The sequence below is a fragment of the Hyaloscypha bicolor genome, assembly GCF_002865645.1.
Source record: "Hyaloscypha bicolor E unplaced genomic scaffold K444scaffold_117, whole genome shotgun sequence".
Classification (NCBI taxonomy): domain Eukaryota; kingdom Fungi; phylum Ascomycota; class Leotiomycetes; order Helotiales; family Hyaloscyphaceae; genus Hyaloscypha; species Hyaloscypha bicolor.
This window is the reverse complement of record NW_020194619.1, coordinates 409,327-433,814: the sequence shown is the minus strand read 5'-3', so window position 1 is coordinate 433,814 and position 24,488 is coordinate 409,327. Positions and strand designations below refer to the sequence as shown.

At 49.1% G+C, this 24,488-nt stretch overlaps 9 protein-coding genes across 9 annotated transcripts; 4 read left to right on the top strand and 5 right to left on the bottom strand.

Moving 5' to 3' along the window:
* Positions 1–6,494: 6,494 nt before the first annotated feature.
* On the bottom strand, positions 6,495–8,671 carry K444DRAFT_615281 (GTP-binding protein-like protein GUF1). The gene has a single exon (XM_024880702.1). The coding sequence runs from the start codon at positions 8,649–8,651 to the stop codon at positions 6,684–6,686; it is 1,968 nt and encodes a 655-aa protein (XP_024733757.1). The 5' UTR covers positions 8,652–8,671; the 3' UTR covers positions 6,495–6,683.
* Positions 8,672–8,925: 254 nt separating this feature from the next.
* Positions 8,926–9,726, top strand: K444DRAFT_534940 (mitotic spindle checkpoint component mad2; the record flags this gene model as incomplete). Its single annotated transcript, XM_024875243.1, has 4 exons — positions 8,926–8,958; positions 9,008–9,033; positions 9,085–9,372; positions 9,441–9,726. Coding segments are annotated over 4 exons (633 nt in total), but the record flags the coding sequence as incomplete, so codon positions are not given.
* Positions 9,727–10,012: 286 nt separating this feature from the next.
* K444DRAFT_534678 (uncharacterized protein) lies at positions 10,013–12,790 on the bottom strand (the record flags this gene model as incomplete). The annotated part of the gene is made up of 2 exons (XM_024875229.1): positions 10,013–10,246; positions 10,646–12,790. 2 exons carry the CDS (start codon positions 12,788–12,790, stop codon positions 10,013–10,015), a joined length of 2,379 nt encoding a protein of 792 aa, XP_024733755.1.
* Positions 12,791–13,033: 243 nt separating this feature from the next.
* K444DRAFT_615279 (uncharacterized protein) lies at positions 13,034–14,939 on the bottom strand. The gene has a single exon (XM_024880701.1). It carries the CDS (start codon positions 14,644–14,646, stop codon positions 13,195–13,197), a length of 1,452 nt encoding a protein of 483 aa, XP_024733754.1. The 5' UTR covers positions 14,647–14,939; the 3' UTR covers positions 13,034–13,194.
* A 291-nt stretch (positions 14,940–15,230) lies between these two features.
* Positions 15,231–16,147, top strand: K444DRAFT_565529 (uncharacterized protein). The gene is made up of 3 exons (XM_024877103.1): positions 15,231–15,374; positions 15,426–15,541; positions 15,651–16,147. The coding sequence occupies exons 1-3, from the start codon at positions 15,254–15,256 to the stop codon at positions 15,804–15,806; spliced, it is 393 nt and encodes a 130-aa protein (XP_024733753.1). The 5' UTR covers positions 15,231–15,253; the 3' UTR covers positions 15,807–16,147.
* Positions 16,148–16,171: 24 nt separating this feature from the next.
* Positions 16,172–17,575, bottom strand: K444DRAFT_36869 (SET domain-containing protein). The gene has a single exon (XM_024872255.1). It carries the CDS (start codon positions 17,282–17,284, stop codon positions 16,484–16,486), a length of 801 nt encoding a protein of 266 aa, XP_024733752.1. The 5' UTR covers positions 17,285–17,575; the 3' UTR covers positions 16,172–16,483.
* Positions 17,576–18,179: 604 nt separating this feature from the next.
* On the top strand, positions 18,180–19,732 carry K444DRAFT_615276 (pyridoxamine phosphate oxidase family protein). Its single transcript, XM_024880700.1, has 4 exons — positions 18,180–18,755; positions 18,848–18,980; positions 19,058–19,485; positions 19,537–19,732. The coding sequence occupies exons 1-3, from the start codon at positions 18,365–18,367 to the stop codon at positions 19,314–19,316; spliced, it is 783 nt and encodes a 260-aa protein (XP_024733751.1). The 5' UTR covers positions 18,180–18,364; the 3' UTR covers positions 19,317–19,485; positions 19,537–19,732.
* Positions 19,733–21,348: 1,616 nt separating this feature from the next.
* K444DRAFT_644598 (phosphoglycerate mutase family protein) lies at positions 21,349–22,542 on the bottom strand (the record flags this gene model as incomplete). Its single annotated transcript, XM_024884983.1, has 5 exons — positions 21,349–21,506; positions 21,570–22,071; positions 22,119–22,183; positions 22,233–22,386; positions 22,435–22,542. The coding sequence occupies 5 exons, from the start codon at positions 22,540–22,542 to the stop codon at positions 21,349–21,351; spliced, it is 987 nt and encodes a 328-aa protein (XP_024733750.1).
* Positions 22,543–23,626: 1,084 nt separating this feature from the next.
* K444DRAFT_644597 (DUF1761-domain-containing protein) lies at positions 23,627–24,435 on the top strand (the record flags this gene model as incomplete). Its single annotated transcript, XM_024884982.1, has 4 exons — positions 23,627–23,639; positions 23,828–24,132; positions 24,249–24,315; positions 24,368–24,435. The coding sequence occupies 4 exons, from the start codon at positions 23,627–23,629 to the stop codon at positions 24,433–24,435; spliced, it is 453 nt and encodes a 150-aa protein (XP_024733749.1).
* Between the last annotated feature and the right edge of the window lie 53 nt (positions 24,436–24,488).

Genomic DNA, 24,488 nt, shown 5'->3' with positions numbered 1-24,488 from the left:
ATAGTGGAGGAAGGTGAAAAACCCGAAGCAGGGGAGAGTGATGCTCCACCAAAAAGTTCCGAGGGTGAAGTGAGTTTATCTCATTCGATCGTCTCCCAAATTCCTATATATGGCTACGTATAAAGAATTTGTAGGGGAAAAGCCATTCGACTTCGACTGCCTGCATTGGCGTGGAACATTGAACTGATTTCTACAGGCCAACCCACCACCACCACCACTCACTCCTGGTTCTCCCAGAGGAATATTGCGTCCAACTCGACGGACATCCAGTCCTGCCTCGGTACACTTCTCAGACGATACATTGCCACCAGCGCCAGGGCCTCCTGGAGAAGCTCCGAAATCCACAGAGAAACAAGACAAGAAGTCCAAGAAGAAGGAAACAAAAAAAGAGAAGAAGACCGAGAAGAAACCCGAAAAAAGAGTAGAAAAGAAGAGCAAGGAAAGGGCACCAGGACCACCGCTTGTGGAATCAGAAAAGAATGAGAAACGCGAAGCCCTAGCTGAAGCCGAGAAAGGGCCAAAACCAGAGAAGGCTAGCAAGACCTCCAGCAAAAAGCAGAAAAAAAGCGAAAAGGGTGGGAAAGGAAAAGACAAGGGAAAGTCGAAAGCGGTTGTTGCGCCGATCCTTCCTGGGACGTCTGATGTTGTTCCTCCTCTCGGAACCACAGACCCATCACCTGAGCCGCAGCCAGATTCATTAGATGACGGTGCCAGCGAGGGCGAGCCAAGTTCGGAGCCTACTGCGGAGACTGCGCCCTCCGATCCTGCCCTAAGACTACAGAAAGAGGAGGGGAGTGAGAATTTAGTCAACGAAAGCCCGGCCTCTTCAGCGACCGTTCCAACGCCAAAAACAATGGAACCGAACGAGGCTCCTTCTGGTGATGTCGAACAACAAAATGAACCTGCTGAGACGAGTGGTCCCACACCCGCTCCTGAGCCTGTGGCCGAAGAGGTGGCACTTCCTGCACCTGTTGAGGTTATTGAGCAGAAGATGGAGGAGATTCCTGCTCCTGCCGCGGCCGAAAAAGAGCCTGAAGATAGTGAAACCAGTGATCAGCCTACCAAGATCGAGTCTTCTGCCTCCATACCAATTCCAGAGCCTTCCGTGGAGAGTGAGACGCCTTTACCACCAGCAGTTGCTGAAAATGTCGAGGAGATCAAGGAAAGCACGGAACCCCTAGTTCCTACCAATGGTTCAGACAGCCAGGGTGTTGTTGAGGCCCCGGCTTCTGGCGATACGGAGATTAGCAAGGACATCCTTGAAGTCCCAGGAGCAGAGAAAGCAGAGGAAACGAGTCAGAGCACAGAAACCCAAGCACCAGATGCTGGCGAGGAAAGCACTCCATCCCCACCAAGCGACGGTAGCTCCGAGCAGTCTGCCGCCGAAATAGCTGCTGTCGTTGCCGCTGGAACGATTGTAGCCGCAGTCCTCGAATCAAAAGATAACCACGAGGAGCTGGTGCCGGAAGTCCCAGCTAGCAGCGAGCCAGCTCCGGTCAAGAATGACGAGAACAGTACTGAGACTTCTACGAACGATGACGTTGAGGACACGCTCAAAAATCCAGAGTCTACTCATGAAAGTAAGGAACCAGAAGCTCAAGAGCCTGAGAAACCCACCGAAAGCCCTGTCAGCGAGGACGTGACACAGGAGGAGCCCATTCCAGAAGCAGATGCTGGTGAAAACGTCACTGCTGAAGAGGATAGTGAGGAATCAGCACCATCCGCAAGCGAGGAGGAGCAAATCGTTGAGAATGAACGGACTGAGCCCGCTCAGGCAATCATCACAGAACCAGAGCCTGCTCCGAGTGAGCCACCAGAGGAAAAGGTCGAAGAATTGGCTAGCGACGGCGCTCCTGCGGAGACCGGGGAAGCTTGTGACGACCCGAAAGCCGAAGCATCAAGTCCTGAAATTCCAGAGGCAGCAGTGGAGTCTGAGACCAAGGACGATGATGTTGAAGCCGAACAGGAGAAAAAGAGCATGGACCCTGAGCCCAGTACTCCCAGCGTCAAAGGCGATGAGATTGAACTCGGACAGGCAGAAAAGAGCACGGAACCTGAACCCAGTATTCCCAGCGAGGGTCCGCAACCCATTGTCCCATCTTCAGATAATGTCGAAGGAGTCAAAAATGCGGAAAATGAGACCAGCGCTGCCGGCGAAGATGTCGAGGCGCCCGCCGCCGATTCTGAGCAGCCATTGGCTGAAGAGGCGAAGGAAGACGTTATCGATAAACAAGAATCCCAAAAAGAAGAGAGTCAAGCGGACGAACATTCCCTAGTTCCAGAAGAGAAGTCCGAGAAACCAAGTGATGCTGCTTTGCCCGCTAGCGCGGACTTCGAGGAGAAGGCAGAGGGCAGCGACTTGGCAGAGGACAGCAAGCCCTTGGACGAACAGCCGCAAAACGACGAGCCCAAAGAATTACCAGAATATCCAGAGGTTGAAGAAAATGCCGATGCGAGTGCTGAGAGTGTCAAACCTGCTAGTGAGAGCGAGGGACCAGTCGAATTTGTCGAGGAAACCGTGCCTCAGAGCGAGAGTGCAGCAATCGAAACTGAGTCTGCACCAGAAGAGCACGCCAGCGTGATTGAGCCTGCAAACAAGCCTATCGAGGAAGTACTAGCGGTTTCTGAACCTGTCATCGCCGAGCCTGCCCCTCAAGATAATACTGCGGTCGAAATTCAAGATTCTGAACCAGCGATCGCCGAAACGGATGCGAAAGAGCAGGAGGAAATCCAGGCTGAGGAACCAGTTTCAACCCTGCAAGAGAATCCAGAGCACACCGGCGGTGAATTAGCTTCTGCCCCTGCTGAGATTGAGAGTGAAATTGAGCCAGCTCCTGCGGATGGTCTCTCTGAGGTAAGCACGTGGTTTTCAGTTAAAGCCCTTTTCTAAGCAGAGTTTGGCGAGACGGTCTCGTGGTAGACAAAAAAGCGGCATCGAGTTCTTAATGTCCCAATTCAAGTTAGAACATTTTAGAAAACTCCCTGCGAATGTTCCTCTACTTGCGGTAGAATGAAGAGTTCCCTTCTTCAACCATCTCGGAAACACTGAAGGATAATATCCGTGCCTCTTCGACACTCGCTCAATGTACGACTTCGACTTGGGTCATTGAGAATCGGTGCCGCTTTTCCTATCCACCGCAAAACGATTCATTCACTGCATATTCTTGCTCGTGGAAACACCTAACTTCTGCAATTCACTCATGCGCCGATGCTAATTTGTTTAGGAGGAAAAGGGAGAGAAGCAGGAGTCATCCGAGTCAATCGTCGAGGCTGCCCCAGAGGTTTCAGCGAGCGAAAATCCATCGACCGAGGTCGAGGAAACTGCAGCTCCAGTGGTACGTATTTTAGAACTTCTTTTGTTTGAGACAACACATATCTCAACACAATGCTCCTCAATACTGACTCTCTGAAAGGTCGAAGAACTAAAAGCTGAGGAAGAAACCTCTAACGATCCAGAACCCGTGAGTGAGAATGCCAAGGTCGATGGATCTGTTGTGGACGATGTAGGGCCCAAAGAGGAAGTATCAGATGATACCCTGGCAATAGCTGACGAAATTCCATCTCATGAGGTATGAAAGTTTAAAAGGATCTTAAATTTGTCGTTCAAGGCTAATTCCACTAGGGGACAACACCAAAGCCTGAAGAAAGTGCTCCAATCGAAACGGAAAATGCTCCAGAAGAACCTAAATCCGAGCCTGAATTAGCTGTTATCGAAAATGCTGATCAGGAGGAACCGAAGTCCGAGCAGGACGCACCTATCTTGCAGGCTTCTGAGCCTATCTTGGACGATAAGCCGGAAGATTCAAGCCCGGAGGCCCCAGTTGAATCACCTGGTGCCCTGGAAGAAGAGGAAGCTGTTGGTCCAGGCTCAGTGCCCGAAGGTGCACCGGCTGAAGTGGTACGTACCTTTTTATTTATTTCGAATACTTAAGTTAGGATTTGGCAGGCAAAATTTCAATCGACCTTTGGTCAGACAGTGTCTAGGACATTAAGCTTGGCGCCTGAGATAAATATTCAGAAAGTCTCCGGTACATTGGGCTTTGTGCTTGAGATGATCATTCGGACAGTTTCCGGACATTGGGTTCAATCCCGAAGATCATTCTCCAGACGGAGGCAGCTACAGTGGGCACATTGCCGACTGAAAGTTCGGTTGGACCTAGAAATGCCCAGTGCCGTATCCCAGGTTATTTTTCAGCTAGCGGGGCTGGGGCGTTTCGGTTCATACTTCGGATGATTGTTCCTGCTTGAGCCAAGTACAATGTAAAGATGACTTAACTGCGCATCCAGTCCAAGCAGCCATACATCTGAACCTTAGAAGGAGACGTTGGAATCTTGGCTAATTTCTCACAGGACGACGAGTCCAAAGAGGTGGAACCTGCTCAAAACGGGCCAGAGGAACCTGCTCCCAGCCACGAGGAGGAAAAGGTTGAGGACAGTGCTTCAATTCCAGAGGAGAAAGCAATTGCCTCCGCTGAAGAACTGAAGCAAGAGAATCCCGAGACGAGCGAGCCCTGCGAGCCCACTCCTGTCCCTGAACAAACCGATGCCCCTACGAGTGAGAACACCCCACAACCTGATTCAGACGCTACTAAGGACGTGGCCGAACCGGAGGTTGTCTTAGAGACCGAAAATACAGATGAAAGTGCCCTGGTCACTGAAGAATCACCCCAGCCCGCGCAAGAAGCTCCAAAGGAGGAGGCGGTCTCAGCGCCAGCACCGGAAAGCCAAGAGCCCAGCGAGGCCACCCCTGAGGGCAAAGATGTGCCAATCGCCGAGATAACAGTCGGCGCCGTGGCTGCCGCACTTCTCGTATCCAAGGACCAGCACGAGGAGCCCGAAAATCAGCAGAGTGACAAAGCGATCGTCGGCGAGCCTGAAGGACTCGAAGAAGTCGTCGAAGAAGATGTCTCAGGGGAGCCTCCATCTCCTGAACCCAGCAAGCACCGAAAGCATCGATCTTCCAGGCACTCGAAGAGTTCTAGTAGGACTCTCTCCAGTAGAGAAGGACTCAATGACGAAGGACGTCCACCTCTTCACCGCCGACGTCGAGAAAGCGAGAACTCGTTGAAAAACATGTTCTTTGGAACTACTCCTCCAACCTCACCAAAGAAACCTTCTCGTCATGACAGCGGTGTCAGTGCTGGCAGCACAAGTCCTCATAGCAGGAAACACCGCAGCGATCGCACACCAGAAGAACAAGCTGCCCATGAAATGCGCAAAGCCGCCCGTGCAGCTGCAAGACTAAAGGCAGCGGAGTCTGGCAAGGCAGTTGCAGATGAACATGCTTCTCCGGAGATCGGTTCCTCCTCCATCCCAACACGTATATCATCTACGAGACGACATAGTAGTTCCAGATCAAGCGGCGCAAGAGATGGCGATGGGAAGAAGCCGAAGTTACTCGATATGAAGGGTGAGAGTGTCGTCAAGGCGAAGCTCATTGCCACGGAGAAACCACATGTCAAGGAGGAAGTTAAGAGGAGTGACAGCAAAAAGGTTCCTATCATTGATCGACCGCGCTTTTCGATGGATGGTGAACGCCCTAAACATTTGGAGCGCAGCACTTCAACTCAGCACCATCATTCTCAGCGCGCTTCTTCTAGTAGGAAGGTGAGAGAGGAGAGGGCAAGGCATAGATCAGAAGAAGAGAGGGAATTGAAAAAAGCTAGGGAGGAGACGAGGAGACAGGTGGAGCGTGCTAAGGCCGAGGTAGATGAGGCGTCGAGGAGACAACAGGAGAGAGATGACGAAGATAGGAGGCAAAGACGTGAAGCAAGAAGGAGGAGGAGAGAAGAGGAGGAAAGGGCGGCTGAAGGTGGTCAGGATAGTCCGGAGACTTCCGTTACTGGGGCGAAGGGGAATTTGGTGAAGGAGCAACCGAGATATCATCAATCTTCTAGGTCTGCGAGGGAGAAAGAGAAGGAGAAGGAGCGGGAGAGGTCGAAGTCGAATGGACCACTAAAGAGCCTGTGGTCCTCGGCCAAGAAGGTGTTCAATTGATCAGACGATGGATGATTGGATGGGCCATGATTCTTGGAGACGATGTCATGAGATATGCGTGGATGCTGATATACTGTACTGGTGATGTGATTAGATATGTTCAGATGTTCAATATGTATTTCGTATGGTGTATATGAAGGCAATTTGGGCGTACCATTAAGTGGCGAGAGCATTTTCAATTCAACTCTTCTCAGTTGTCTCAGAGCCATATTCAATGTCCCCATCAAATGCCTGCCCCAATCCGGAACAAAAACTACTTTTGGCAGGTGCATTCTGACCTCGAACTTCCTAATTCGGAGTTTTAGACAACCACAATTTTCTTTTGCAAACAATGAAGCACTGCTCTATTCTAGTCAATCCTCTGCTGGAGAGCCAAAGCAGCGCAAATTTTAAATGACGATAAATTTTGGACCTACGGCTGCCTATGACCGTCAGATCATCGATCATAAGTCTTTTGAACAATCAGAGCGCTGCGGAACCATGCTTTAATACAGGTTGTTCAAGGGACCTGAAGTATTATTTCATAGGAGGCGAATTACCTGATATCGGATGATAGTCCCTGTGTACTCTATCACCATCTTTTCTATGAAATTTGACTTTCATCTGCTTCTCAGTAGGAAACACACATGGAGTGCTCAACTTGAGAAGTGGTTGTATTCTACAACATAAACATATAGGTTATCCATCTACTTAGCCAGAAACTTCTGGAAAGCAGAGTGCTCAATGACAATATTGCCCACAGCCTTAAGCTTCTTCCTCCCCTCCTTCTGCTTATCAAGCAGTTTCCTCCGTCTCCCGATATCAGATGCGTGGAGTTTCTGCAACACATCTTTTCTAAACGGCTTGATCGTCTCTCTAGCCACGATCCTCTTTCCCGCAGCGGCTTGAATAATGACCTCGAACATTTGCCGATCAACATGTTCTTTGAACTTCTTCACCCAGACTCGGCCGAGTCGTTCAACTTGTGAGGAGTGAACGACTCGAGCAACTGCATCGACGGGAACTTTGTTGACGAGTAGCTGCATCTTGACGATGTTGCTTTCTCGAAAGCCGGCATCTTCGTAGTCGAGACTTGCGTATCCCTTGGTTGCTCCCTTCAACTTGCCGAAGAAATCGTCCACAAGTTGAGAGAGGGGAAGGTCGTACTTGAGAATGACTTGCGTGGCGGTGAAGAAGTTGAGCTCTTTTTGCTCGCCACGGTTGGCTTCGCAAAGCTCGATTACTTTCCCAAGATATTCTTCTGGGAGGGTAATGGTTGCTGAGACGTAAGGCTCTTGCAATTGGGCCACCTTCTGGCCTTGAGTATCTGTGTCTGGGAACATTGCTGGGTTCTGGAGGATTTCTTCCTTGCCATCCTTCCAAAGGACTTTGAAAGGGACTGTCGGAGGTGTGATGATAATGCTGGCACCATGTTCTTGTCGCAGTCGGTCTTCGAAAACAGAGCAGTGAAGTGTGCCTAGAAATCCAAGCCTCCAACCTGCACCTAATGCTTCTGAAGACTCTTTCTGCAGAGTTACACTTCTGTCATTCAACACGATCTGGTTGATCGAGTCTTCGAGATGACCATGATCACTCTGGTCTAGCGGGTACGCAGACACGAAGACCATAGATTTCGGTTCTTCGAATCCAGGATATGGCTCGACGGTATGCTCCGATCCAACAGTGGTGAAGGTATCTCCACTCAGTGCCTCCTGACTCTTCTTCATTCCGGGATTGAAATGGATATACCCAACCTGGCCAGCCCGAAGAGTAGTCTGCGGCATCTGATGGGGATACATGATCCCCACCTCTCCTACAAAGTACTTGATACCTGTAGCAAATGACACCACGTGGTCACCAGCCTTGACCTGCCCATCGAATATCCTCACCAGTAAAATTACTCCCTTGTAATTATCATACCACGAATCCACCAGTAATAACCTGAGTGGCTTTGTATGATCGCCCACAGGATGTGGTATCTGCCTAATAACATTCGGCAATATCTTCTCAACATTGAGACCCGTCTTCGCAGACACCAAGACCGCATTGCTGGGCTCCAACTCAAACGCAGTTTGCATCTGCTCCAACGCCCTCGGCGCATCCGCAGAAGGGAGATCGACTTTATTGATAATCGGCACCAGAATCAGCCCTTGAGAGAAGGCCAAGTAGAAATTGGCCACCGTCTGCGCCTGCACGCCTTGACTCGCATCCACAAGCAGTAGTGCTCCCCCACAACTAGCATATGACCTCGACACCTCTGCTCTAAAGTCAACATGGCCAGGCGTATCCACTAGATGCAACAGGTAATCTTCTCCCTCATGTTTGAATATCATGCTACAAGTCTGCGCCTTGACAGTGATGCCCCTCTCTCGTTCAACGTCCAGTTTATCGAGGATCTGCTTATTGCCACCCGGCGCAATCGTGCCCGTCAGCTCTAGCAATCGATCGCTGAGCGTACTCTTGCCATGGTCGACGTGTGCCACTATGCAGAAGTTACGGAATCGTTCAATTGGAATGGCCTGAATCCTGCGCTCAAGCTCTGTGACGGGCTTCTGAGCTTGAGCGCATCGTGCTATCGATATATTGAATGAGCGTGTGTGCTTAAGTAATTGAGACGCATATTGCGTTCGTATCGAGCTAGGGAGCCGGAGGAGTTGAAATGGACATCGCTGCATTAGGCTGCTTGACGTTGTCGTGATGCTGTTCTCGCGTTGTTCTCGGTCAAAAATTATTTGGGTGAAGCTTCGAAGTGGCGGAACTTGCCGAGGATGGTCACTGTAGCAACGGATAAAGTCCAAATCTACATCGAACTTCAGTCGAATGAATGATGATTGAGGAGCAACTCCACAAGCAAAATGTCGAACGATCAAGAGAAAGATAAATCGAAGCTGCATAAGCTGAAGCTGAAAGGTATGGGGTCTACCACGCAATTTTGAACGAATCTGACAACTTGCAGGCTCAGCAAAGCTGATCGCAGAATTCGTGAGTCTCGAATTACCAAAACATCTGTCGAGGTACTTAACATCCACAGTTCCAATACTCCATAAACACAATACTGTATGTTTCCAATCTCAGGTAAATTTTCACTAAATGCTAACTAAATCTCAGATTCCAGCGCGGCGTCTACCCAGCCGAAGACTTCACGGCGGTCAAGAAATACGGCCTCACAATGCTCGTCTCCTCTGACGACCAAGTAAAAGCCTACATCAAGAAAATCATGTCGCAGCTCGACAAATGGATGGTGCACGGCAAGATCTCGAAGCTGGTTGTGGTCATAACCAGCAAAGATACGGGCGAACATGTCGAGAGGTGGCAGTTTGATGTGCAGATATTCAACAAGTCGAGCAAGAAGGCGAGTGCGAAGAAGGCGACAGATAAGGAGAATGCTGTGCCTGAGTATGTATCACCCCTTCCCCAAATTTCCACTGAGAGTTGGAAATGGATGAAATCCTGATATGAGGTAGGAACGATACCCCAGCCCCAGCGCCTGAGAAAACAGATGCAGAGATCCAAGCCGAGATCCAGTCCATCTTCCGACAGATCACAGCGTCAGTTACTTTTCTGCCTCAGTTAGAGGGCGACTGCACGTTCAATGTGTTGGTGTATGCGGATGCCGATAGTGATGTGCCGATGGAGTGGGGGGATAGTGATGCGAAAGAGATTAAGAATGGGGAGAAGGTCCAGTTGAGGAGTTTTAGTACGACGAATCATCGGGTTGATACGTTAGTTAGTTATAGGGTTGGTGATTAAAGGGAACTGGTTATTCAACGGGGAGTTTGGGGTGAGTGATGCGGCAAGGGAATTTGGAAGAGAAACTTCTGTTATGGCTTAATGTTCGTGTCAATATTGGGACGGTTGGTACATTGGCGCCTTTCCACACTGGCCGTTATGAAGAAGAGCAGTTTTGGCCTCTTCAATTAGCTGGAATTGTTCTATAATCGTGTTCGAAGTCTCATGAGCCTCGTGAAATATCATCGATCCACATATGTTTTACAAGCCATATCTTATACATAAGCCTCTGTGATACAACAGAGACTCATTTCCATTCATGCTCTCCCTGACTAACATAACCTTTCTTCATGGCTATCGGAACCGAAATAACCTTTCGGATCAAAGACTGCATATCCATCTCCGCATAGTCACCATTTCCCCTCCACCGGGTATCACTCTCCAAGGCTTCAACCAACATTTCTGAAAATGGCTTAACAGGCCTCCACTCTTTATATGTCTCGAGATCCTGGAGGAGTTTGAGCTTCAGCTCATCCCTTGTCTTTTTCCAAAGCTGCATCTTGGTCTGGACTACGGATTCATCCGGGTCGACAATGCCTATGGGGGTGAACTTCTTGAGCTTAAGGTGGAAGTAGGTGTTCTCAAGATAACCCTTGTCGGATTTAATGTTCGTGAATATCGTCTCAGCTGACTCGGCTGATGAATGCCCAATCGTGTCAGGTTGTGTGCCGGGAATTTGAGTTTCCGGGGAGAGGGCGTCCTCGCGGCTGCCGTCGAAGGGAATCGTCTTCAAATCTTGATCCTCTTCAAATATGCTTATTGTGCCTTCTATCTCAGTGGTTTGGGTTCTTGATGCTCCAGGCTGGCCAACTTCGGGTCGTGAAGCATCTGCTCTCGCCATTCCCGTGTTTGTAGCTTCTGCGACCTTTGCTACAGACACACCGAAGCCATCTTTGTCTCCATGATTAATCTTGTCGGGAGTCGATCCGGATCCTGAAGCAATCTCTTCCGGGTTCATCTTAGCCCAGAGATGAGTGGGATGCTCGTCGTGATGGTTAGCACCAAAAATGACCGGGCCAGCAAACTGCTTCCACCTCTCTCTCGGCGTGGGTTGAAGGTCTTTGTAACCCGCATACAACATGCTTGTGAAAACACGCGTTCTCATTGTGCGAGTCGTCGCAGCTGAGAGGCAGGCATATCTCCATATCACTCTTGCCAAGTTATAGCTCCTCGAGCGCCAAGCAAGTTCGAACAGGATGCGGTATGTTTCTTCGTCTGGCACAAACCCAAAATCTCCTCTGGTCGGAAGACTGCGCAAGAGTTCAACTGCACCAGTGAGATTTGTTGCTTGCTTGCAATGGTGAAGAATGGTGTTTATGGAGTAGTTGTCGTATTGGATGAAACGTGAGCTCATAAAGTTGAGGAACTCCCAACAGCGAGATATCAATCCTCGAGCTCCAAGGGAGTGTAAAGCTCGGTTTGCACTGTCAAGGCTGAGCCAGTCTGGTCCGTATCGAGAATCCATGTGAGCTACGAATTGCGCCTGGCTCAGGTTCTGCTCAAGGGATGAGTTGATTTCGGGTTGGACTAGCTGTTGAGATACTTCCTTCATTATCGACGGGTGAGATGTGAGTCCCTTAGCTTTCATTGCTGCCAGCATGTGTAGCTTAACGCGAACGTCTGGGTGGGCCATCATGAAAGCTATCCATGTGTTGCCATTTGGGGCGAAGCCTCGCCGTAACATAAGATGTAATATGAAGTGAAAGTTATGGAGGTCCTCGTTTTTCGCAGCACCTCGCAACATGATATTGAAAGTCTCAGGAACCATCGCCAATTTCAACATCTCCATGTGAACAAAAAGCACTCTAACATCCTCGAGCCGGTTGATCTTGACAAAGTATTGCATAGCTTCATTACATGCCGTTCTTGATATGGCATGTTTGCATTCCGGGTCTTTGAATAGGTTTCGTATGATCTCGGTCACGGCAGTATTATGATCTTTAACCGCCCTAAAGCCAAACCGATTGAGATGATTGGGCATATTTGATGCTGTCAAAACTCGAATATAGTCGAGGAAAGACACGTGAGTCCAAGTCTTTGGCCTCGGAATCTGCTCGGGTAGTACCTTCAGTTTCATGGGCCGAAGGTCCAATAAAGTATATCGTACGTTGACTTCTGGCTCATCTGATTGGGTTATGAGAGAAGTCTCCTTCTCCGCAGCCGCTTCGAGAGCTAGATCATCTGTTTTCTGAGGTATCAGTTTTGAAGTGGTTTTCATCTCCGTGGTTGGTGCAATTCGTAGAACGTCTGCCGTTGTTTTACTGATTGAAGTTGCAGGTCCAGAAACAATGAAACGACGGTACTGCTGCGTATCTTCATCTCGATCCCCCAGTCGGATAGAGACACCGTGCTGAAATCCAATGTCCAAAATGTAATCATCAATTCCATGTACCAATCGAGGTAATGATTCCAGAGGAATAACAAGTTCTAGTGCTTCGTCCAGCCATTTCCCTTGCTGTGGCGTATGCTTGATCAAGTCGGCAAGAATGATACGCCAATCGGGTAACCATGACCTCAATTCTTCTCTTCTCCAAGTGTGATATGCATTCCGTATTCCTCGATCCGCAAGTTCATTTCTTTTGGCATTCTCTTCTGTCTGCCGGATTCTGCGAACTTGTCGTTCGATGACCGAAGGGTCATGGTTCCGAGAACTGTCCTCTTCCGAGTTCCTGGAGTGATCAATTCTGGGTTCTAATCTGGCTTTGATTTTCGTAGTCATCGCTGGAGCGTTCGAATTTGTTGGCACGTTTGAAGGGTCTGCTTTCGGTTTGTCGAAGCGCAGCTGTAAAGAGATTTCATCGTCGTTCGCAGACGCAGTATTTGATGGAAGAGGCTGCCGTGGTACATTTGGCTGAATTGACCGGACTGGCAATCTGCCATCCTGACTAGAAGCTGTCTCCGCAGCGGTTGAAGATTTTCTGATCCATTGGGGATAAAGGAAGAGTAAAGGCTCCCTGGGAGTCGAGGCGAGATTTGCAGATAGTGCGGCCCTGCCTCGGTTTAGAATTCGACTTCCCAGGGACATTCGCTATGATTTCGGCATTTCTTTTTCGTTGATGTGCTGGTGCTGTTGAACTTGATGAGAGCTTCACGAAGTTTGCGGTCGTCGGTAAAAAGTTCGGCCGCTCCGAAGCCCCTGCAAGTAACAAGCACCCTTTTTCTACAGTACACTTCACTTCGACATTCGAGTTTCTTAAAACGCTGTTAATTATTCGAAATTGAAAGTACCTTATTTGGGTTGTAATGTACAAATTTAAGAAAAGTCATAGCAGGAACAATTCATTCAATAGGACTCCATCAAGGATGTTTTGAACATGAAGCCTAAAAGATATGGGAGGAGTCTCTTTTATTTCCCGTAAACTACCCAATCCCAATCCGAGGCTATGCAGCCATGCTGACCAAAGAGATTTGCAGAACGCCCTGTGTATGCTAATCCTGTGCCTTTCCTTTCCCTTTATCCTTTTTTACTGCTGTCCCATTTCCTTCTCTCGGCTCACAATTCTTCAGTCCAGGGACCTTCTTATCGGACATTACATCCTTCGGCCCGCTATGATCAAGACCAGCCCAGCTCTTGTCCCAACCTTTAGATTCATCCACGGCCCCTATAGTATGGCCTTTCTCGGCCATGTCCTTCACATCACTCCAGAATTCCAGCCTCTTAACCTCCTCATCAGCATGCTTCACTGCTGCTTCCAGATATTCAAGTCTCCGTTTCTTGACGGGGTCAGCATCCTCTTTGTCCCATTCCTTCGAAGCCTCGTTGAAAATCTTGAGCAGATGTGTAAGGAGAAGACGCCGCGAAGCTTGGAATATGAACATCCGCATGATCTCATGCATATATTCTTGCAGGTAGTGAAGGTCATCCCCGCCGTGCTCAGTGAAGTTCTCCACTGCTTCCATTTTCTCTCGGTCAATTCGGGCAAGCCGTAAGACTTTCATCAGAGACGCAATATCCTTGATTTCCTCAACGACGATATCATCTTCAATATCCCGTCTAGCAAGAGATCCCAAACTTGGTCGATTCATTGTACTTGCTTCCATAGAGGTAGCTCGGCTTGATTTCCGTTCTTCCGCTGCGTGAATCGTAAAATATTCAGGGGTGAGCATATGTGATTCATTCGACTGATAGCCACTGTGCTTCTTTATTCGCTTTCGAGTCCATGCCCGTCTACGGACATAGGAATTCCACCATTGAGGACCGTGCCAGGAAATGTGCTTGCCGAAGGCAAACGAGTACTCCCAGCCCTCGCCATCCACTCTGTCATCCTTATTTATATGCCATTCCTTCCAAGCCCATTCCCACAAGGGATCTGGCACCTGCGCGTTTGTGATGTCCGTGGCACTCGGTTTATGTGCACTATTCGTCCACGGAGCATGATCGAGACCACCCAACGCCTTCGAAGAAAAGAGGGGTATCCCGCAGAGAAACCCTCCACGTTGATTCTCGTACAAGATATCTATCGCAGATTCGGCTTCCGCTGGTTTTGGTGCCAGTGATTTGGATATTCGTCGCCCTCGTTCTTCCGTCTCTCCGTCCTGAGCTTCGTCATTCTGAGCTTCGTCACCGTCCTCTGGCCCAGCTGCCTCTTGCTGCCCATCGTAAGACGCTTCGCGGCGATCCTGATATTTCGAGAATTTCCGCCGTATCAACTCCTCCCGTATATGGAGGGGCGTCGTGTGTTTATAAAGGGGGACATCGCTGTGTCTTCTCGAGGAGGAATCTGAACCACGAGTAGAGGAAGGCTGTAGGCCATCTGACTGGCTTCTCGAATGCCCTTGAGGCGATTGTGGTTTGGTATGATCCTCCAGACGAATTTCGTGGTCGTAGTCGGCGTCTGTCAATGGTTGGGGTCGACGTTTCGACTTGCGAAGCAGAGACATTCCTACCGAAGCATTGCTACAGTGGTCTATCCCGTGCAGCTCGTGAAACTGTCGATATCACAGGCAAGTCAATTCGAACAAACCCCGCAATAGGCAAACAATGAGGTAGGATTGCTTGCTTTGCGTTTGCGTGTTGTACGAGTCCAGGTCCAGGTACTACTTGGCACTTGCCATTTCAGCATGTAGCTCCACTTCAGACTTTCCGATGGAAGCTCAGATGTTTTTTGCGATGACGCGTGGGGTTTTTGCGAAGCTCAAAAGCTAGCCAAATGATCTGCCAAGTTTATCAGGACCCGCTGCTTCTTCGGGGAAAGGCAAGCTTGAAGCCTTGAAGCCACCATTCATACGTTTACACGTGATCTCACGGGCCTCTATTCGATCTGTGCATCTTCTTTAACCTATGACGTGTCTGGGGAAACCAACTGGGAAAGCGCTCCCACAAAGCTCAGCCAATCAACGCAGCACCTTGCTCATCATGCAATAATCCCGCCGCTCTCTCCTCATTTCCAAAACAACAACCACAGGTCGTACCTTTACCGCTACCACACCCAAATTCACGCACTGCGATTCTCTCCACTTACTTCAGCTTGTCGTCAACTAAATCACGATGTCTCAACAAAAGAAGTCCAACGCTCTGTGGTACGTTACGGCGGCCGCAGCTGGTGGAGTGGGCTATTACCTGTACACTGCAGGCGGCAATCCCAAGATTGCAGAGAAGAACTTTGAGAGTACGTTGCATGCGTGGCTTGTTGTTGTTCCTTCTTGCTAAGTAAACATAGGTGATCTTTCCAAGGCTTCGGCCAAAGTCAAGTCGGAGATCCCAGGCCACGCTAAGGAGGCTCAGAAGGATGCCGAGAAGTGGGCAACTGTAGCTGGCTCAAAGGTTGACTCTGCTGTAAGTGCTCCAGATTACCATGCACTCTTCATTACTATCTGCAACTCTTCGTACTCTCTATCCTCTAACATAGCCTTCCGGAGCAGTAACTAACTCAAACCCCCTCTAGGTCGACAAAGCCCGCATCGAAGCTGCAAAGGTCGAGCAATACGGCAAAGATGCCAAGAATGACGCATTGAAGAAGATTGATGCCGCAGACCGCAAGATCGAGGCAGAAGCTTCAAAAGCCAAGTCAGGCATCTCATCTTGGTTCGGGGGAAAGTAAATATTTTCTTGGGGATAGGGAATACGGCAATACGGGTGGATGAATGATGATGTGATAATTTTGGAGCAGGTTTCGGCTGGATACCATCGGAAGGAGTGTAAATACCAAAGCAATGCTGCTCTCCACCAATTCCCCGGCATGTTCAGTGCGTGCTTTTGGGAAGTTCATGTCCGCTTTTCAAGATATCTCCGTCACCCTGTCTGTCTCTAGTTGTCCTTGATAGTTCGGGATATTGAAATCTTACAGCTGAGAATATTCGGGTCATGAGATGAGGTTTGCCTGTTCCAGGATACAAAGAACATTAGGAAGTTTCCGGCGCAATATGAACTCCTGGATTTTACCAATACCCTCGCACTTTTCTCCAGTCTCGTGTCTTCTGATCCCCCGCTGAACCTCGAGCTTCTCAAAATTGGTGACGGCGAACCATGGAGCAAAATATTCTGTAAATTGAATCTGAGATCATTGAAGTCTTTTCAAATCATGGACGGCCTTCAAGCTATTCTGATACAGCGGATGATCTGTACCTAAACAATCTCCGTCGATGGCCAATCCTCTCTCAGCACAGCGCAAGGCTTCCTCGTATTTTTCATAACCCTGGTTCAGCTTTGCAGCTTCTAAATATCTGTACCCGTTTTCGGTTAGCAAGTGACACTTCACAATCCGATTTGGGTGGTCACTCACAAAGTCGACAGTTCCCTCCCAGCGATTCCCTCTCCCTCGAGCAGCCGGATGAACCTCTGAACAGCCTCCAACTCCGCCTCCAAAACCAGCACAGCACCACTTGCCATCCCCTCAACATACTTCGCCAGCTCCTCATGCATTTTCACCCGCCTCTTCTCCCCCTGTCTCGCTCTCTCCAAACTCAAATCACAAGCTGGACACTCGCAGGCGAACCCATACCCACCCCACAACCTCTCCTGCCTCGACTCCCTCGCCGTCCCCAACTCCTGCAAATAGTTCAACGTCACCTCCTCACCCCCTTCAATATCCCTCGTCGCATGAACATTAAACCGCCCCATCTCGTCGTGGAAATTCCCCTGCGCGTTTGGGACACAGGAATGGTTTATCCTCGAGATTCTCGGGAAGACAGCTTGCTGGAATAAGGAGCTGGCGCCCAGATTGAAAGCGTTGTTTCTGAAAATGTTCAGAACTGTCACGTGCTCTTTAGGATTCGGCCATCCTATTACTCCCCTCCCTTTCCTCCCAAATATCTCGGAAACCGTATTAGTTAAAGTATACCAAGCAGCTTGACTCCATCTCATAATCTTCAATTCGTTGGTAACATGCGTCGACAACCCCAAAAGGCTCCCCTTATCTTCCGGCGAAAGAAATCGGGACGCGGAATAGATGTCCCCTGCAGTTTGACCAGACCGGATTGCGAGGAGAGGCGCTTCGGAAAATATTCGTGTTCCTCGCGGGAGGAATGCTTTGGAGAAGACACCAAGCCCTTTGAGGCCGGCGGTGCGGATCTCGTACATTGATGGTTAAGGAGAGGCAGGGCAGGGGGAGGAAGGTGTTGTTTGAGAAGTTTCCTTTTTGGCGGGGCCGGAAGCGCGGCCGGGGTGGATCCGTGTTGGTGGAAATTGGGGCCGAATTTTGTGTAATAATTTTGAATTTATGTTTCACATTTTCGGGTGTCAAATACATAAAGATTTGGCCATATGGGTATTACGATATCAATTGGTGTTTAACATCAAGATCTACGTACCAGGTGAGACTCCCAAGAAAGGTGGTTCTGCTGCTTCATTGGAAATACTCAACCTCCATTGAATGCTATCCCCTACAACGTCTGGCAACTCTTCTGCTGGAACAATTCCGTGCCCAACGTAGTCAACAGCAACGAGACAACTTGTCACGATCACTGGAAAGGTTCCACGGCATTGGAACGGTTGGCGGCCATCCCCACCATGAAGTTTCGTTTCCACCAACAAATCTTGATCCCATCCCAGGCACCCCTTCTTTCCTTCCCTGCCGCAATCCCAAGACCAGCAAAGATCACAAGTCTTTGCTCACGTCTAGCAGTTATTGTTGGAGTCAATTTTCCGTAATCTGCGGTCTTTAACAGCATTACTTTTATTGACAACAAAGTTTCACCGTCGGGATTTTGATGGCTATGAGATTTGGATAAGAATAATATGTTCCGCTGTTCAAAATCCTTTACATCATTGAAGCGAGCCCCTGGTCCTCGACAAATTATCTGTTTTTGGAAAAGGGGGTTCTCAGTCGGCTCGGCCCACCAGTTCTTCCGGGTCTCGATTGCCGAGCCCCTCAATTACCCCATCTTCGGAAGCAACCAACCAAATTCAAGCTCAATTGTCCAACAACAGGCCGAGCTTACGATCTGATATTTGCTCACGCAAGCAAAAACCCTTCTTCGATTCCCGTAAGTGTAGCTGCTCAAAATAACAAACGCCGATCTCGGACTTCTCCCCGAATTGCACTCTCCGCCGATAAGATAAATCTTGACCCCTCTTAACTTGACTCACCCTCTCTACCTCTCCTCCCTGCGTCTCCATCTCCAACCAACCACCTCATCTAAATCCCCCAACCCTTTCAAAATGGGTGCCTTCTACGAGACCATCCCTCCGTCCGTCCTAAAATGGATTTTAGAACAGAAAGTCTTCTGGGTAGCCACGGCGCCCCTCTCTTCCACAGGCCACATTAACATCTCCCCAAAAGGTGGGCAATACTTCGGGATTCTCAACCCGACGACATTCTGGTACTTAGACTTGACGGGTTCTGGGATCGAGACGTTGAGTCATTTGCATGAAGAGGGGAATGGGCGAATTACGGTGCTGTTTAACGCTTTTGAGGGGCCGCCGCAGATCGTGAGGTTATGGGGGAAGGGTGAGGTGTTGGAGTATGGGTCGAGGAAATTTAATGATTTTGTGGGGGAGAATATGGTGGATGCGATTGCAGGGACGAGGGCGGTGGTATTAGTGCACATTCGTACGCAATCCCTTTCCTTTGTTTCAGTCTCGTGATTCGCGAGAACACTTTTAATAAGGCAATGAGCCAATGGTTGACTTCTCGACATCTAGATCAAGTGGGGAGTAGCTGCGGGTTTAGTATGCCGTTCTTTGATTTCAAGGCTTTCAGACCAACGTTGAATGAATTTTTTGAGAAGAGGGTTGCGGCGGACAAGAGGGGGAATCATAAGGATGGGATTGAACGGTGAGTGTACATCGCTTCTCAGCCAACGTTTTGTCTGTATTTCTGTCTCGAGTGTTGCATACTTATTCTCCATCCAGATATTGGGCGTTCAAGAACGCACAAAGTATGGATGCCCTACCAGGGATGCGAAGAGGCGTCGAGACGGCAAAGAGAGAGAATGTCAAGCCGATCAAGAAGATGGTGGGGCCATTTGCTCCGAAATCAGAATACCCTCGCACGAGAGTAGCGGGGAAAGCGCCAATACTGTATTTGGTTATTGTTGCGCTTTTGAGTTTCTGTATGGGTATTTCAGGCGCAGCCTTGGTTGGTGTTCAGCTGGGGTACCTGCGAAGTTGAATCGATCTTGTTAGTCCTGTTTATAGAGATGAGGGATGCGGAAAGTATCAAGTATCAAAACTCAGGGTTCTTTCTGGTATGTTGGTTTGTCAGTGGAGAACGTCTCGAATTTTTCCGCATTCGAATCATCCCGCATGGCGAAGGTCTGAAGGCCCACAACGTTCACGTCGTGAGCTCCCAGCTTTCGGAAATGGGTAATCTGACTGCTAATAAGAGGAAGTATAAAACAAGGATATGTGCCACACTGCAATCCTCTCGGTTTCTGGCCCTCACCACCTTGTCTTTAACGATATGTTTTATCAAGGTTGTTTAGCACAGCTCTTCCGAAGGCTATATCCATAAAGCAGATATATAGAGATTGGCACGGGGAAATGCTGTGGTGATAGCTAAGAATTATTAGCCGTCTGAATAGTGAGAAAGAAACCTTTTAAAGAACGAAGGGGGCATTTATATCTGTCGACTTGAGCTGTTCACACCGGCGGGGGAATTGGCTTGACTGGTCCCCTGAAAGGGAAGTCACCTTCACAAAAAGTCCATTACTTCCATAAAGATATCCGAAGATACCTGGCAAGAGTCCCTCCTAGAATAATATTGCACTGCCTCGCCTCTCGTATGTGAATCTTATTTGAAAGCTAATCCAGGCCGACTCTATCACGGTCGAGCAGATCCATACGACCGACCAAACAAGCAAAGGAATAAAGGGACGATTTTTGAAGACAAGAAACGTCCCCGGGAGCCCCCCGCCGGGAGGGTTGCTCTGTTGTTATAGTGGACGCTTAGGGGAGAATGTAAAAATTGGAAGGCCAAAGATAAGATGAAATCGTCCATTGTCATCGATTCGGCTGTTGTCAACTTAATCCTCGCGGAACTATCAGACGATCGGCATTCATTACTAATCTCTGCCCTCTTCCATTTCACTTCTAAAATCTCGAGGGAGGACTTGCCCTTGAGCGTGGGGCCAGATGTATACGCGAGTATCCCGTCGTCCTCGTTCTCCGAGCCGCCTAAGTTGTAAGATAGGGCAGTTGTAATCCCCATAAGGAATAACTGCAGCGTCCAACCGTGGCAGTTACAGCTCTCTCCTTCTCGAGGTGAAGGTGGAGCAAGAAGGAGTCGAGCCTAGCCAAACGTTTCATCCTTACGCTATCTATTCCCCGCTTCCAAGCAAGCAGCCAAAAGGGCTCGCTGAGAAGACTTTCCATCATTCAATTGCTTTGCAAGGGCAACGACGACTCTATTCACGACCAAAAATGTATAAAGCAAGGAAATGAATTTAATTTAAGAGGCAAACTCAGCCTTGAGTGTTGCAGCCCCCAAAGCCGTTGAAGGTCCAGCCATTTAAAGAAAAAGACTGCTAAAGGTGTGGAATTTGAATGGCACCAATGATGCAACAAAGCAGAACATTGCCCAAGCTCCCGAGGCCGCTGAAGCTTGCTGCGATATAATGTATTGATAGTGTAGAAATAAGATTACATGGGGATATATTATAGGATAGGGAAGGGAAGGGAGTGGGATGGGGTAAAATCACTGCTGTCATCGTTCATCCGTTGTCATTTACTCTTCGCGGGCCTTTCGGACGACTATTGTTCATTTCTAGGGGAAGGCAGAGATGTGGTGTAACCACTGCTATCATTACTCAGACGGCTGTCATTGATTTTCTGCCTATCTTTCGGCATCTCTCTGACACTTGTCATTTAATCTTCTCAAATCCTTCGAACGAATATTGTTCAAAAGCACCTAAATAAGTCATTCTGTTCAGTTTGAAAGAGCCGATGGCAAACCTCCAAAAATCTCTGCAGACATCGTTCCACAGCCCTTCGGTACAACAGGACTACTGTATCGAAACTTATATTACCTTTTTCGTTTGAGTTCGAAGAGTCTTCGTACTCCTCGTGTGAGACCGTTTTTTAGAGACGAGGATAGAAAGACAGGCATTGCAAAGTAAGCTCGACATGAAGATCACCTTCGCTGGAAGCATATAAAACCTCCATTTCGTGGTCATGCAAGATGAAATCTCAGCTCTCTCGTTCTCTCAATTAGGTAAAAGTATAGCCGGAGGCTCGGTGCAAAGGTCCACTTTCTCCCATGGTGTGTCTCCGCTTGGTGGTAATTGCCCAGCATTTCTTTCTGCCTTGACCAGCACAGGGATAACCTGTCCCGTACCCAGACCAAATTTTCGATGTCCGATGACTGAATCGAATTAGCTCTACTCAACCCATCTTACCCTCTGACTAAGAAAGAAGGAAGACTTACATTCCAAAAGACTAGCAATCATCCCTGAATGACTCGAAATACTAATATGCGTATTCCCATCCGCATTAAAGATGTCATCCATAGCAGACCGAGCCCTAACAACCATCGCGCTGTCCGCCTCCCTCAAATCGCTCACCCACAGGGGATCATTTTCCTCAAAGCCCTCTTCAAAAGGCCAATCGGGATACAATTTACTGATAGCGGACTTCGAGCTCCGGCGATCGCAGGTGTGGACTCCCATTGCCTCGCGCAGCATTTCTTTGATGGTGGGGAGGAAGGGGGAGTCTTTAGGGTGGGAGAGCGAGGAGAAGGTATAGTAAGCGGTGGCGAGGCAGCGGAGCAGAGGACTGCTGTAGTAAGATTGTGGGAGCGGGATGCCGTGGTCTGTTGTTAGGGTGCGCCAGAAGGCGTTAGCGTGGGAGGCTTGGGCGATGCCGGCCGGGGTCAGGAGGGCGTCGGACCAGGTGATGTTGCCGTTGCCGTCTTGGGTGGACCAGTAGCACTTTGTTGATTAGAAAAGAAGGTTTGAGAGGGCAGGGGGAGACGTACATCCCACGCTTCAGTGCCGTATAATGCCTCTGCTACGTTGTGATAGCCTTCTCCGTGGCGGCCGACTGATGATTGTCAGCATAGATCTGAGAAGGATGAAGGGAGGGGACAGACGGTAAAGAACTTTGAACTGAACGCCGGGGGCAGCATGCGCATTCAGTTCATCGATGTGGAAGTGAAACCGCTGCCATTGCGTTCTCTCGTGATTTGGATCAAATATGGCATCTGTGTCATACTCTCGTTCTATCAAGCCGAAGCTATGGCTGACCTGAACACTGTCAGGATCCATTTCGGGTCCGTTGGCCATAGGACTTACAAAGTCATACTCCCGAGGATCAGTTCCGGGCTCATCTTGCTCGAAATATCCCGTGACCGGACTGTACTTTAGATAGGTAGATTTGGACTCTGGGGACTGTCCCATCATGATAAGGAAGGGTATAATGATTGTTATCACGAATAGGATTGGTCTGGTTCAGGGTGAGCTTGAGCTTTTGAAGCAAAAGGGCGAAGCAACAAACATCAAGGTGGTAATCCCGCAGAAGGGTTTTCTCCGTTGTTTCCGATTTTCTTGGGCTCTCCGTTGAGGTGTATCGCTGGCCATCGGGAGCCTCTCATCTATGGGCTTATCATGGTGCTGGCTTGGCTTTCGGTTGAGATGTCACAGTGGTGGTGAAAGTCTTGTAGGTGGATGTTGGTGGTTGTTGAGGTTCCGAATCGAGATTGGGCACGTGGCGGCTTCATAGATGGCACGTACGAAGCCAGCCTCAATAACTATGCACCTCTCTATTAAAGAGGAAAGAGCATGCGGATGCTCGATTGTAAATTCCAAGGTTTATACTACAAGAGATGAAACAGGCAAAATGCTGAAAATAGCTGCAAGATCACGTGAAGTATAGTCATGTGATTGCACGCCACTGAAGATTTAGCCACAGTGACGTAACCTTAAACGATGTGGGACAGCTCCACCCATTTGTTTCCCCACACTTTGACCTAACCAGACCGAACTCACAGACTCACCTTGTGACATCTGCCACAATTCAACTTTCACTGACAAACCCTGGTAAACGCCGCCTTCATAGAGTGGAGTGAGGATAGTCAGAAGTAAACTGATTGAACAGAATCTGCCCATGTAAACAAAGACGTCATAGGATTTTCCGCAAGGGGCCAGCTTGATACCTCGGAGCTAAGCTCCTCTTCCCTCTTGCCGCCTCCTGATCCGATCGAGAAGTACGAGAATGGCATGAATCGCACAGCTCGGTCTGGCTTGGCCGTACATCCCTGCACTGCCTTGAAAATATTGAGAGGCACGTCATTCCCCTCAACTCGCCAACCCGCCTGCAGCTCGAACTACCCCAAGCGAGTGGCTGCTGCTTCCCATATATTTTGACCTGCACTTCTCCTTCTTCCCTACCGAAATTTCTCTATCACACACCGTCAACGTGGCATCAATCCAAGTACTTGAAGAACCTCCCATCAACCTCTTCCAACAACCTCACATAATCGCGATCATGTCACTTCACTGTGAGTAGCTCTTCAACTTGAGCGGCCTGAGATGCGGTGACGACATCATGAGCTGATGAAGCTCGTGATTGCACCGACATTTGCAATTGAGCCATCCTGGAAATTTCAAGCTTTGTGTCAATTGATACATCTCAATTGCCTTGAAATGAAACGGCTCCTCGAATTGTCTTGCTAACCCTCCCCTCTAGATCTCCCACCCGTCAAGCCCTCCGCCATCGCCCTCGGCACCATCTTCAACCACGCAGCCTCCCTCGCTGTTCTCGGCCCTGTCTTCGGCGACACCTACCACCGTGCCCAAGCCGCCAACTCAAAGGAGGAGTTCATTAAGTCAAAGGAGGCCGCCTCTGCTGCCGCCGCTTGGGGAACTTCCTTGGTCGGATCCGCCATTCAGTCATATGGCGTCGGTGCTCTGATCAATGCTACCGGTACCCTCAGCTACAAGGGTGCTGCGTACCTTGGATCCTTGATCTTCATGGCCAGCTCTGCTCCTTCGGTATGTTTAGAACCATTTGTAATTTGGCATTGAGCTCCAAAGCTGTACCCGGTTCACCTCAGCTGAATCCCATACCCTGATCAATTCCTTGGGATTACATACTAATTTTCCCTCAGTTCATCGCCCAAATCTTCACTGAGAAACGCCCTCTTGATACCGTTGCTGTTGGTGCGCTCGCACGTGGTATGCTCCCAAAATTTCCTGTGTCCCCCAGCAATCACTAACAATTTCCCAGTCTTCGAGACAGTAGGCCTCTCTTTGTTCCTCACTTACTGGGGAACTCGAACGAACCCCTTCGAGTAAATGACTCGCTCAATTTGGATACGGTGAACGCGGGATGTGAAGGAACGGGGAAG